The 14,245-nt window shown below is 52.9% G+C and overlaps 1 protein-coding gene across 1 annotated transcript in view; it reads right to left on the minus strand.

Moving 5' to 3' along the window:
* Positions 1–339: 339 nt before the first annotated feature.
* The window catches only part of DGLUCY (D-glutamate cyclase), a 121,490-nt gene continuing 107,584 nt past the window's right edge, over positions 340–14,245 (minus strand). The window contains 4 exon segments of the mRNA XM_037832060.1: positions 340–614; positions 616–630; positions 9,025–9,176; positions 12,748–12,867. Of these exon segments, the coding sequence (XP_037687988.1) occupies positions 480–614; positions 616–630; positions 9,025–9,176; positions 12,748–12,867 (422 nt within the window). The 3' untranslated portion in view covers positions 340–479.

Below are 14,245 nucleotides of genomic sequence, written 5' to 3' on the forward strand. Positions count from 1 at the left end.
AGAAACCTTCAATAAGGCCCACTGTTAATATACATTACACATTTGTACATTTTGCCATTTTTTAATTATCCTAGGGGATTATCCGTGGCCGTGTTCATGACTTGCTTGTGTTCTGCCTGGCAGTTAATTGTTCACTGGTGTCCCCCATAAGTGATTTGGGGAGAAGATTCTTGAACAGATAAACTGGGTGGGCTGAAAAGGCCTAGGTGAAGGAAGGTGGAAATCAATGCCTCTGGCCCTTGGGAATAAAAGCAAAAACTTGAAAGCTCAGAGGAATGCTTTCCTTGGGGCCCATCACCTGTAGTACTCTCTCCCAGGAAGTGTCATGCAGTTTCCCAGGCCAGTGCAGAGTTCGTTGCTCACCCAGGGCCAGTGCTGATTTGCAAGGCTGCTGTGGAAGGAAGCTGGGGGCCTCGGGGAACTGTTTCCTGGGTCCAGGCCTGGCCATCTGCTGTGCATTCCACACACATGTAACCTGGTCATGTGTGCACTGTGGTGACCTCCAGCAATTTCTGGATCATCTCTGCGTGGATGCCGTGGAAGGGCAGCCCGTCCACCTCCATGCCCACGGTGCCCGTGACTCCACTCCGGACTTTGTGCTGTGCCAGGATGCCCCAGCATTTTTTCTTCCTGGAAAAAAAAAATGGGGGCAGAGGTAGAAGTAGCGGAGGGAGGGGAGAAAGAAATAAATACATACATTTACAAGTGGAGAAAGATTGTTCGACTTGATGTGCTCTCTTTTTAAATAGTAAAATTGTGGTTAAAAGTACTGACAGCACTGAAAGACTCCTAATGAAAAATAACAGTGTCCTATATCAGGCCTCATCAGCCCCCAAACCCATGCCCAGAAGCAACCACTTTTAACTGTTGCGGCTATGTCTTCTGACAGTTACTTTCATTTAGCTAAAGAATATGCTTTTATGACTCTTTTCTTGATTTATCAATGTTAGCCATTATGTATTTACTGCCTGTATGAAAAAGATTTCGCTTTTCTACTAACCCCACCTCTGTCCTCCATCCTCTCAATATAGTTACAATCATCATCTCAGTTAAATTAATGGGTGGTGTGGCAGGCAGAGCAGTGGCCCCCCAGAGATGTCCACATGCGAACCCCAGAACCTGTGAATATGCCAAGTTACATGGCAAAGGTGGATTAAGGAAGCAGGTGGATTTAAGGTTGCTAATCATCTGGCCTTAAAATGAGGAGAGTGTTCTGGATTACCTGGGTGGGCCCTGTGTAAAAGCAAAGGCACCTAAAGGTGGAAGAGGAAGGCAGCAGAGTCAGCATCAGAGCGATACAATGTGAGAGAGACCCCACCTGCCACTGCTGGCTTTGAACATGGAAGGGGCCACAAGCCAAGGAATGCAGGTGGCCTCCAGAAGGGGGAAAAGGCAAGGAGGAAACGGATTTTCCCCAGAACCTCCAGAAGTACGCAGCCCTGCTGACACCCACTGAGACCTACATCGGAGTTCTGGCCTCCAGAACTGTAAGAATAAATGTGCATCTTTTAAGCCATTAATTATTGTTACAGCAGCAAGAGGAAACTAATACAAATAGTGTTTACTTTCTCATGTCCACATGAATATTGCTTATGGCAGTGTCCAGTAGTATACAATATCGTTCCTTTCTTGGTTAATTTTTGTTTTCCCTGGAGTTTCCAATTGCCTTTAAAACAAACAAACAAACTGGGCTCACTATGCAGCTGATGTGTGTCTTCTCTTCCTATCCCTAACCCCTGCTGACCACAGCGACACTTTCTGAAGCCAAGCTGATGTTCAAAGGATGGAAAAACCAAGGACTCAAGGGTCAGAATCTCAATACTAACCATTTCATTGTCTTTTAAAAATAAATAGAAACACCAGTTTTCCATAGCTAAAATGCATTTCTCTAACCTACGCAGGCAGAAGTCTTTTAGAGGGACGGGGCTAAAGCTCGGGTCTAGACCCAGGCCCGGCACCCTAGCTGCTGGCCACACTTGGGTTCTCCTGCATTGGGGCTTCTGCTTGCAGAGTGTGGCTGATGTGAGGGAAAACTGCATTTGCTTAAACACTGAAGATTCACTGCTCCCCCACCCCGATGAGCTCCTGCAGGTGCAGCATGGGCTCCTTCTTGCTAACCTACCCTCTGCCCAGTCTGGGATCATCTCCCAGTGGCCTCTGATCATGCCAGGAAGGCCCCCACTGCCGAGACCCCCTCCCCTCCATTCGTCTCCAGCAGTGGATGCACCAAATCCTGCTGCTGTTGCCTTCCAGTATTACCGGGTGTGGATGTGGAGGCACCTAGAGGGAGGGAGGGAGCAGAGTCACAGAGAAAATGGAGCCCCTTCCTGAGCTGCAGCCCCCAGGCCCCACCACACAGTGGTTTTGGGATTGGGCAGACTTGACTTGGGTCCTTTTTGGCAGGTGTTTTAACCTCTCTGTGCCTCAGTATCCTCGTCTGTAAAATGGGAGGCTAATGATAAATAATAATAATGCCTTCTTCAGAGGGTATCGGTGAGAATTAAACAAGATAATGCCAAGCATGGTGCTTGGTACACAGTAGGTGCTCCTGAAATGAGGATGGTTACTGCTGGCAGGGCCAAGTCTCCTGGCCTTTAGCCCAGTGCTGTCTTCCTCTGACTCACCTGCAAGTTAAAAACAAAAAAAAGTGGTTTGCTTCCCCTCCTTTCCTCTCCCCCCCTCCCTCCAAAAATTAGGTCACAGAGAACTGCTTATCTAAATCTAAGCTAATGCCCCTGGTTGAATAACTCTGGCCCCCCTGAGGAAGGGGGGTGGTCTTAGGTAAAGACCCAAGGTGAGAGGACAGTGCCCGGACAGAGGTCAACACATCCTCCCCCAGCTCCTCCTCCTCCCACAGACAGAAGGAGGAGATGAGAGGAGGGGCTGCAGGAGCCCAGAACAGGAAGATGGGCACAGATGAGAGAAGGGCTCTCACCTTCCTCCTCACACATTTGCACATTCATTCATACATTCAAAGGTTTAATGTGCACCCCCTAATGTGCCGGGTCCTGAACCGGGGATACCGTGGTGAATGTGAATGTGAGTGACCAGGCACTCACAGCACAGGGCACCCCAGCACAGAACAGGGGCACCCTCCTTACTTTTGGGGGGAGCGCCAAGGGGGACTTTCTGGAGGAGGTGGCCAAAGAGGAGGAAAGATCCAAGCAAGGGGCCAAAGGAGACCCACTTAGAACTTTTCACAACAATGGAGAAAACATCGGCAGATGTCACTTGGGAACTAGAGCTATGTCTGGTTGGCCTGAGAGCCCAAAGTTCCCTTCTGCCCTGGGGGCCAGGGCGGATGTTCCCCTGCGGGAGGGAGGCCCCACAAACAAACCCTTTGTCCACCAGCCCCTTCCCTGGGGCTACCCAGTGCAGAGTGGCATTTCCCTCCCTTTGTTTGGGCTTTACTCGCCCACTTCTCTTCCCCATGGGGTCACATCCTCTCTTTATGGGGAATGCTCCTGGGACCCCTGGGCCACCTCCTCCCAGCCCACTGCCTGCCCTCACCATGTGCATCCTTCTGGTCCCAGGGAGGACCACGGGGTCCTCAGGGAGCACAGGATCAGTCAACAGCTTGGGAACCGCTTGGCCCACAGCCTCTAGGAGCCACAGCTCCTGCCTGCAAACCTTCCTGGAATCATTGAATGACCAGACCGTCTTCTAAGAGGCTGAGTGGAGCACGTGATGGTGGGTGGGAGGCTGGGGACAGAGCATCTGGAGGCTGCTGCACCAGCTTTGGCTGAGGCAGAGTAGACAGGGGTTTGGGGCCTAATTCATGGTGGGTGAGGAAGGAGGCCCCAGGCTGACTTCCAGGCTCAGGCTCGGTGGCTGAGTGCCTGGGAGCACATGGGCTGATGTTGACGTTAGGTGATGTTGTGTTCAAAGTGGGGTGGGACAAAGGCACCTCTTGGGAAGCTGGCACTGTTCTGTATCTTGATCTTGGTGCTGTGCATGCAAGAGTTTATACATACGTAAAAATTCATCAGACTCCACACTTAATGGCTTCAGCACTTAACTGAAGGTTAGTTAAAACTCAATTTTCAAAAAGTCAAAAATAAAAGTGGGGTGAGACGAGAGCTGGAAGAGAATGGGAGCCCAGGATGAGGCCAGAAGCCATGTCCCTGCTTCTCTGTACTGATCTATCCATCTATCCATCCATCCACCCATCTATCCGTCACCCATTCATTCATTATCCCTCCATCCAACACTTCCTGAGCCCCTTCTCTGGGCCAGGTCCCACGGCAGACAAGTAAGTGGGCTCCTCTGACGACCCGTGCTTTTTGGCCCCTCACTCCCTGCCTGCCACTGGCCATGCAAATAAACGGGCCCTTTTCTGTTTCCCCAGCCCACAGGGCTGTGTGCCCTAGGCTGGGGGAAACTCACAAATGGAGCGACTAAGAAGGGATGGCCAGGCCCAGGCACAAGTACACACACATGTGCACAGGTGGCACACTCACCAGGGATGCTCGGTGCCCACCCTGGATCAGAGAAGGAGCAGGGAGGGGCCGGGACCCTGGCCGCAGACCTCAGGAGGCCCTGCTCCAGCCTGCCTTAAACAGCCCCAGCTTCGGGTTTCTCTTCCCCGGCGCCCGGGTCGAGGTGGGGACGTCCAGGAATCCTTTCCTGGTGTTTCCACCATGAGAGCCATTTCCCCACAGCCTGTTCTTTCCTGCCCAAGGCTGCTCCCTGTCCTCTGCCCACCCCCTCCTAGGGAGGACCCTCTGCCTTGGGCCCTCTCACATGGGGCTGGCACCAAAGGGGCTGGGAAGCAAGGCAGGTGTGGAGACTAAGATGCTCCCTCGGCCCTGGTCCTGACCCAGGCCAGGGGACGATGGGGCTGGTGGGAGGGGGGCTGCTGCCGCTGCTGGAGTGGAGTGGGCAGGTGTCAGCGTGGTCCCACTTCAACAGGAGGAGGCGAGAACTGGTTGTGGGCTTGGCTGGACAAATGACTCTGCCTGCTTCCTGGGCCCACATGAAAGGAAAGACAGATTGTCCCACATGATGCCACACAGTGTCGGGGGGCCCCAGCTCTGTGAACCCAAGCTAGCTGGTTAAACTCTGCCTCCCGGCTTTCTGTTCTGGCTGCCGAGCTCTCCAGGCCACCTACTGAGACCGCCAAGCCTGGCTCAGGGCTGCCCTGGATGGACGGAGGTAGAGAAAGGATCCTTGAATGATGATGACGACGACGATGATGATGATGGTGGTGGTGGCTAGCATTTACTGAACCTTTAACTACATGCCAGACGGTAGGCTTAACGCTTTGCACAGTGAGTCATTTAATCTTCATGCTAACCCACAAGGCAGGTGCAGTTACCTCCAGCTTTCATGAGGACACCTAGGAACTCTGAGGTCAGGAGATCTGCTCGGGCTCAGGTGGGTGGGTGGGGCTGGGATTTGCACCAGGCTGCAGGGTTATGGCCTGTGCTCTCTCCAACCACCCACGTCACTCAGCCAAGACAGGTAGGAGATTTTTAAAAAGGATTCTGTTCTAGGCAACGGAGGAGAAACCTGCAAACTATGTAAGTACAGAGAAGGAAAGGATCCAAGCCCAGAGCAGTGTCCAGGCAGAGCAGTGGCCCCGGTGAAGGGAGGAGGCTGAAGGAATGGGCTTCCTGGATCTCAGCCTCAGGGTCTTTGGTCTCTCCCAGGGCCCCACTCCGCAGCAGCTCCGAGGAGGGAGGCAAGGCTCTGTGGCCCCCAGGCTCCGGCTCTGGGCCCTCCACTACCTGCACTTGCAGGCACCACCTTAGTCCCTCCAGTAAGGTGTGACTGGCCCTCGGCCCCTGACAAGGCCTGGGGAGTGCTCAACAGCCTTTGATCTGAGCCCAAGCAAAGCCCGAGGGTACTGCCTCTCCCTCACTCTGAGGAGCCCCCGGGGCTGAGGCCAGAGTGGACAGGTCCTAGATAGGGCGGCGCTCCCCTGGGGCTCCTCAGCAGCTGCACCCACTCCTGCTGCAGTCACCAACAGACCCCAAGAATGCCTGTCCCCGAATATGGGGGGGCCTTACTTCCAAGCAGCTTACGGAACAGAGACGAGGGACAGTCCTCTGCCCCTAATGAATCGAGCCTTGCCACCAGCTCAGACCACAGCCTGCCCAGCATCCTTGATAACTCAGGGCCTCCCAGGAAACGGCAGCAGAGCTCTAGTATTGGGATTCTAGCTATTCCCCGCACTCCACTCTGTCCTGCTGCCTGGATGCCCTTCCTGCCCTGCCTTACCTGGCTATTTATGTCCTGCCCACCCTTGAAGACCTGCAGGTGCCACCTCCTCCAGGCAGCCTTCCCTGAACTCTCTGAGTGAGCTAAGTGCCCATCCTCTGTACCCCACAGCAGCTTGCCGGGCAGAACTCCACACCCCCCGAAGTCACCTTCCATGTGTTGTCTCCTGGATGGACCTTGAGTTCCCTACCCAGGTGCCATGGCTGACCCACCGTCTCCCAGAGCAAGTCTAGGCCTGGCCCAGAGGAGATGCCTGACAAACATGTGTTGGTACTTTTGCTTTAAAAATGTTCCCTTCCAAAAAAAAAAGTTTCCTTTTATTTTCTTTATATGAATGGCATATTATTAATATATTTATGAAGGACTGGGTGAAACTGCAAAAGGAAAATTTTCTGTCCCTGGAGGGTGAGGGGACTCTGCATCTGTTTGGCTGGGTTAATTCTTTTGTGCCCATGTGAATCAGGGATCATGTGTGAGGCAGCCTGTGAGTGTTTTTTCCAATTCAGATCCAGGAAGTGCAAAGAAAGCACAGAGGGCCCTCCGGGCACCCCCTCAGGAAGATCATTTCCGCTGCCTGCGCTCCCCCATGCCTCCCACACCCAGCATGGCACCCCGGCATCCCCAGGAACTGGGAAGCTACTGAGCTGTAGCAGAAAGCGCCCAGTTCATGGGGCCAGAGAGACCCAGACTCAGATCTCAGTTTTGCCCTGTAGCCAGGTGGTCTCAGGCAAGTCGCCTCCTGGCTCAGAACCCCAGCCCCCCCACCTGCAACAGGGGGATAACATCTGTCCAGGGGGTTGCTGAAGAAAAACAGGGAGGGATCAGGAGGGAGAAAGAGCAGAGACCCAGAAAAGGAGAGAATGGGAAAAGGGAGAAGAAAGGGTCCAAGACAATGTTAAAGAAAGACAGAAAAGAGGCAGAGAGGCTCTGGATGAGGGTCGAGACACTTCTCAGAAGCAGAAGGCTCCAGAAGCTCAGGCCCAGTGGCTGGCTGGGGGGCTTGTAACAACCACCCACCCCATCTCAGCTGCTGCTCTTGAGGCTCCGTGTGCAGGGACCCTCATGCCCCTTGGCTTGCCTTCCAGCTCCCCGGACCAACCCTCTCCACTCCACTGCCAAACACCCCTATGTCAGCGCTTCTCCAAGCGTGGCCCCAGAACCAGCAGCATCAGCGCCATCGGGGAGTGGGTTAGACACGCAGATCCTCCATCTACCTTGGACCGAATGAATCAGGAGCTTTGGGAAGGGGGCCCAGCAATCTGTGGTTAACAAGCCCCTCAGGGGGTTACGATGCCTCTAAGGTTTGAGAACCGCTGTTCTAACCAAGTACTGCTTCGTTCATTTGTTCATTTGTTCATCCAACAAGGATTAATGGAGCCCCCACTTCTGTCTCCTCTGCTGGGTGCTAGGAAGGCAGATTCAAAGGACCTGGTTCCTGCCCCTAGGGGTGTAGCATATAGGACTCTGTGTCTTTTGGGGGGATGAGACCAGGAAAGTGAAACTGTGTTGCATGAGACAGGTGCATGAGAATCCTGTGGACAACTGTGGCAGCCCCGAAGTCGGGCTGGGCGGGGCGGGGGCCAGCGGTGCAGAGGCAGCCTGAGCAGGGCCCTGGGTCCGAGAGCTCAGCCCTGCAGCCGGGGCAGCCAGCGGCAGTGAGCAGACTCTTCCTTACGCTGAACCTGGCTCTGCGCTCGTCCCCTCTGCCTCTGGCCTGCATGTGTCTCTCAGATGGCCCAGGGGGTCATCTGTCCACCTCTGTCCTCCCGCCTCCCGAAGCCATTCAGGTGGGTGAAGCCTCAGGCCCTCCAAGTCTTTTCTCCTCCAGGCTAAACACCCCAGTTTCCCTCACTGCCTCCCACCATATTTCCAGCCCTCCTACCCTCCTGCCTGCCCTGGGGGTGAAGTCAGTTCCCATGGTCCCAGTTTCCCAAGGTCTAAATTGCCGTTAGACTGACTGTCTGGGTCTTGGTAAGCCTGGCCCAGCCCTCTTCCCCTCCAGCAGGACAGATTCACAAGAGGAGACAGCGTGTAGCTGGAATCGGCATCAGCAGGACGAGCCTGCTCCGTGAGAGCCGAGGGGACAGCCAAACCCCAGCCAGAGGGTCTCCCCCACCCAGAGGAGCTCAGCAAAGACTTGACTGCCTATTACCTCCCAGATGCGGGGGCTCATGGACCCTCCTTATGGGCTCTGGGGTCAGAAGTCCCCTCCACACCTATTCCTGCCCCTTCTATGGTCTCCACCTCAAGAGCAGCCTCCCGACCTGCACTGAGCCTGTCCTCATCTCCCAGCTGTGCAGCCCACCACTCCTCCCGCCTGGAAGCCTTCCCTTCTCCTGTCCCATTTTCTCCTCCCAGGTTCCAGCCCACAGGCTCTCTTCCCTGCCTCCCTGCAGGGCCCCCTCTTTTCTGTACCACAACCTGAGCACTTTCGTCCACAGTGTCTCCGAGGGGTGGCTGATTGTCTCAGTGGGGGTAGGTTGTGCAGATCTCCAGGAAAATGAGGCTCAGAGAGGTTAAGCAACTTGCCTGATGTCACACTGGAAGGAAAAGGGCCACTTCTATCAGCTCCTCCTTAATGACTTAGGATCACTTAGGATGTTATGGCACATAAAATGAGAATGCTTATAAATCCAGCCTATCAGCTCCCTGCTGAAATATCTCTGCTTCAGGGTAGACTTTGCCTCTGGCTTCTGATGGCAGCGTGTTACAGGTCCTGCGCTTAGAGCTTGGAACTCCAGCCCTAGTCCTCACTGAGGGAAAAACTTGCTTCCAAGGGTGCAGCCTGCCGTGGTATGTTACCTTAGTGACAGACGGGAGGGCCTGAGTCCAGTTCTGCTCCCCAGGTGCTCTGGGGGGTCCAACTGCCTTCCTCAGGTACCGTCCATGGACCTCACATGAGTTCAGGATGTACAGCGCACAGGCCAAGGCATATCCTCCCCAGTTGGAGACACCTAGAGAAGAAAAAAGATTCCATTGTAGTATCAGAGAGGTCATGTGGTCCATCCCCCTGCCTGTAGGCAGCAGAACTCTAAAGCAGTGATTCTTGAAGAATAGTCCCCAGATCGGCAGGAACTCGTCAGAAACACAAATACCCGGGCCTCAGACTGACCTACTGAATCAGAAACTCAGGGAGGGGAGGGAAGCAATCTGAGGTTCAATAAGCTCTCCAGGTGATTCTGATACAAACTGAAATTTGAGAACTCCTGTGCCAATCCATCCAGGTTAGGGACTGTTAGCGACTGTCAGAGGCAAAGATACAGGCTATATCTACATACAGGTTCCTCCAGGAACCCACTCCAGAACTCTCCACATTAAGACGCTCTCTCTCATGTCTAACCTTGATCCCTCCTGCGACACGGAAGACCGTGTTGTCTTGCCCGATCCTCAGAGGGGACGCAGGACAGCCCCGGAATGCTGTTTTGCATCACCTCTTCATGTATTTGAGGATCAGCCCTGAGCCAGGCCACAGACTTCCCTTCCTTTCCTATTGGCCAGCTCCAAAGACCCTCTTCCCCTGTTCAGGGACCATCTCACTGACTCTTCTCTGAAATATGCTTGAGTTCTCCCTTCAGTCCAAGAAGGGCTGATTAAGGCCCTGCTAGGCTCCAGGTGCTTGAGGATTCAAGAAGAAAGTGGCTTGGGTTTCCCCAGAGGAGCTATGGACCCAGGGGGGAGATGGCCTCCACAGAGCCAAGCCCAGGGTGGGACATCCTGAAGTGGGGGGCACTAATTCTGACTGGTGTAGGAAGGGTTCACAGAGAGGGTCATCTAATTTGGGTTTACTGCCAGGCTGGACCATGGGGCACATAGTGGGGCTGGGGAGATGAGACTGAGAGGGGCCCCGAGCCTGGGAAAGACAGCTGACTTGATCCCTCACGCAGGGCATCAGTCCCACTGCCGACTTTGATCTTCACGCCTGCTCGGGATGCAGGCGCCGAACGAGACAGGACAGCACAGCGTACCACTGGGGTGCCACTGCCTTGTGGACCTGCAGTGCTCTCTTCTTCTCTGCTCACTTCAGTTCTGGCTGCACTGGGCCCAGCCCAGGCAAGGAGCTGGCCAGCCTGGGGCTGCCTCCATTGGGAGCATCAAGAAGTGGAGGATGGGGTGGGGCAGGGCAGTTGTGCCTCCTAATTTCCTCTCCTGGGAGCAGCCCCCAGTGCTTGCCTACTGCCCTGCCTTGACCACCCAGCCTGGGACAGGAGCTGCAAATCCCCTCTGACACTCCCCGGACCCAGGGCTGGGTGGGGACGACTTTCCAAAGGCTTTCTCTGATCCTCCCAGTGACCCACTTTATGGGCGAGGACACTGCAACCTGCCTTTGAACTCAGGTCTGCCTGATTTCAGAACCCCTGATCTTTCCTGTCTAAATTGAGCTGATGGAACACACAAAACTCTCTGTCTTTGGGACCCAGCAGCTCAGAAGCCCTCCTGGAGGAGTCCTATTTGATCTGTCCTTGGCCCAAATACACAGATAGATTCTCACTGGTAGTCTCGTCCCAAACAACGACTTCCCCCCTACTGCCCACTGGGATGGCCCTCCTCTCTCTCGAATTTGGCCAAGATCTCAGAATTTGACATTCTGGGAGGTGAATAAACATGAGGAAATCTGAGGGCTTCCCAAGACACTGCGGCTCCCTTCCCACTCCGATGGTGGCAGCCAGGGGCAATGTCCACGGCAAGCATCTCAGGAGAGCTGAGGACTTGGTTTCCAGCTGCAGGGCTAACCAGAGCTCCAGGCTATATTTTAAATTCAATTTTGAGATATATTCACATACCATGCAGTCATACAAAGCGTACATTCAACTGTTCACAGTACCATTATATAGTTGTGTGTTCATCGCCAAAATAAGAATTAAATTAAAGTGCAAAAGAACAATTAAAGTAAAAAAGACCATCGGGTGCCTTTTTTTTTTTTTTTTGCCCCCATTTTTCTACTTGTCCATCCATACACTGGACAAAGGGGAGTGTGGTCCATATGGCTTCCCCAATCACATTGTTACCCCTCATAAGCTACATTTTTATACAATCATCTTTGAGATTCAAGGGTTCTGGGTTGTAGTTTGATAGTTTCAGGTATTTACTGCTAGCTATTCCAATTCATTAGAACCTAAAAAGGGTTGTCTATATTGTGCATAAGAGTGCCCATCAGAGTGACCTCTTGGCTCCTTTTGGAATCTCTCAGCCACTGAAGGTTATTTCATTCCCTTTCACATCCCCCTTTTGCTCAAGAAGATGTTCTCCATCCCATGATGCCAGGTCTAGATTCCTCCTTGCGAGTCATAATCCACGTTGCCAGGGAGATTCACTCCCCTGGGTGTCAGATCCCAAGTAGGGGGGAGGGCAGTGATCTCACTTGCCAAGTTGGCTTAGCTAGAGAGAGAGGGCCACATCTGAGCAACAAAGAGGCATTCAGGAGGAGGCTCTTAGGCACAATTATAGGGAGGCCTAGCCTCTCCTTTGCAGCAACAGTCTTCCCAAGGGTAAAACCTATGGTAGAGGGCTCAGCCCATCAAACCACGAGTCCCCTATGTCTGTGAGCACATCAGCAACCATCGAGGTGGGGAAGCCCAACACCCCTGCATTCTCCACCAGCTCCTCAGGGGGGCTCTGCATATTTTTTCATTGTTTTTTTTTTTTTAATTAACTTTTTAAAAAATTAACCATATCAAAAAAATTTTTGTAAAAAGCATACAATAAAAAAAATTTCAAATAAACCATAACAAGGGAGTAAGAAAAAGACAACTAACCTAAAATAACTACTTCACTTCCAACATGTTCCTACTCTACCCCAAGAAAATAACCTAATATAGCAACATTTCTGTGAACTTGTTCCTACCCTACCCACAAGAAATTAACAAACCTTAGTCATTCTCCAGGCTATTTTTAATCACTAAGTGGGAGGGAGGCTTTCTCAGGTAGCTGCCAATCTTCCTGGAACTTGTGATGGGGTCAGGGTGCGGGATCACTGGGCCCAGCAAAGGGTGGTCTAGGACAGGGGCGGGCAGGGCCACCCGGGACAGAGCCACATGGAAGGAGAGGTGAGGAGGCTCCTGCTTCCTCTGGGCATTTACCAGATCGTCTCTTCCTGCCCACCATGCAGGAGGCACCGTGGAAAGCACAGATGTCCCCTCTTCAAGAGAAGCCGCCCTGACTACAGGGCTCAAGTGGCCACCTGTCACTTTCTCTCATCTACCTGTTTTATCACCCCCAGAGCTCTCAACACTATTCAGAATGATCTGGGGCATTTATTCCTTAATGTGCTCACAGTCTGTCTCCCAACACCAGGAGGTCAGTTCTGTGGATCAGGGAACACGCTTGCTCCCTCTTATAAGCCCAGTACCTAGAATGGTACCTGGCACACGGTGGACATTCAAAAAATGTTTGTTGAATGAGTGAACGAGAGACTGGAGTCTGAAAAGCAGGTGCCTTCCCGACCCGCTAGCACCTCTCCGGGCTGGTCAGGCTCCAGGCAGGGTCCCACCAGGGGCAGCCAGGCCTGGCTGACATCCGTGCACTCACCAGTGATGACGGCAAAGTCGGCCTCCACGTCACAGGCGATGACAGCCCCATTTCGAATGTGCCTTCTCACAGCCTCCTTGACTTTGCCCATCCCAAGCTCATTGCCTCCGTCGCCAACCCCTGGCAAAAGAGGGCACTGAGTCAGTGGACAGAATCGTTGTGGGGTGACTGTGGAGCAGGGCAGTACCCCACTCCACCCACATGTGCCTCACTGCCTCTGGGAGAGGGAAGGAATCGGCTCTGGATACATTTTCAGACAATCTGGAGATGTAGGGCCCTGCCCTCAATCTGCTAGAGACTTTTCCAGTTAAAAATGAGTCAGAGTTTGTAAGTCACTGGAGCCTGGGTGCCCCTTCGAGGGTCATGGATGGAGCACCCTCTATGCTGATGGTGACAGTCGGGGCCTTCCCTCGAGTGGCTCCTGCTCAGGGTGGGCCACAGAGGGGAGCTAGTGCAGGTTGATAAGTCAGTCCTGTAATTTACTTTAAAAGACTTCAGTTCCAAGAACGTGAAATGTATGTAGGTTAGTTCATTTTAGTCCACACTAGAGGGTTGCTTGGTTGACATCTGAAGTACCCTAATCAGGAATTCACACCCCAGGGGTGGTTGGCTAGCATTTGCAAGCAACGAATTCAAAACTCCATGTTAGAGAGACCCTTGTGATCAGCACCAGAGGGTTTGCTAGATGTTAGAAATGACTTATTTCCTTGGTGAAATGAGTCGTGTTCAAGGTGGATTGGCTACAAATAATTATCAGGCACCTCCAAACAAGATGTGAAATCCAGCAAGCCCTGCAGCCTGTTCTCTTTGAGGTGGTGCTCTGGGCCTAAGGGATAGTGATTAAGCCTGTGTTCAGGTATTTCTGGAAGATTCTGTAGACTAGAAGGACAGCTGAATCCTGCCACTAGAAGATGGTTGCAGCTGCTTCAAGATAACCTTTCATACAAGGACAGAGCCAGACCTCCCAAGCCAGCATATGCTTGCTTTTGTGCCTGCTGACAAGAAGAGCTTGGAGTAGGAAAATTCCCCTGGAGGCTGACTTTCAATGTGAGATGGTGGGGTTGGAGAACTAAGGCTAATCCGCCTTGAGCTTCGGAGGCCTGGACTTGACCAAAAGAACCAGGCAACTGTGAATGACCAAGGCCTTGGGTCAGTTCACAACCAGAGGATTTTCCCAGGAGAGTTTTCTCTGTGATGCCCACTGAGTGAAGGGAAATAGTAGCAGCAGCCAGCCTTTCTGTTTGGTCTATTCCTGTCTCTGTGTTTTGGCATCTTCATCTCATTAGCTTTTCCTGCCAGTCCTGTCTGATGGGTGTGGTTGTCCTCACTTTACAGATCCCCCCCACCCTCCACCCTAGTCTCTGAGAGGGGCAGTTCCTGGGTAGTGACTGGAAGATGGAGACACACCCATGTGTCTTGACTCTCAGTTGAGTGCTACGTCTGTGACATGGCAGCCGCCCGTGGAAACTGAGGACTAGGGAGTTTGGTGGAGCAGAGG

This window comes from Choloepus didactylus, chromosome 4 (genome assembly GCF_015220235.1).
Source record: "Choloepus didactylus isolate mChoDid1 chromosome 4, mChoDid1.pri, whole genome shotgun sequence".
Lineage (NCBI taxonomy): Eukaryota > Metazoa > Chordata > Mammalia > Pilosa > Megalonychidae > Choloepus > Choloepus didactylus.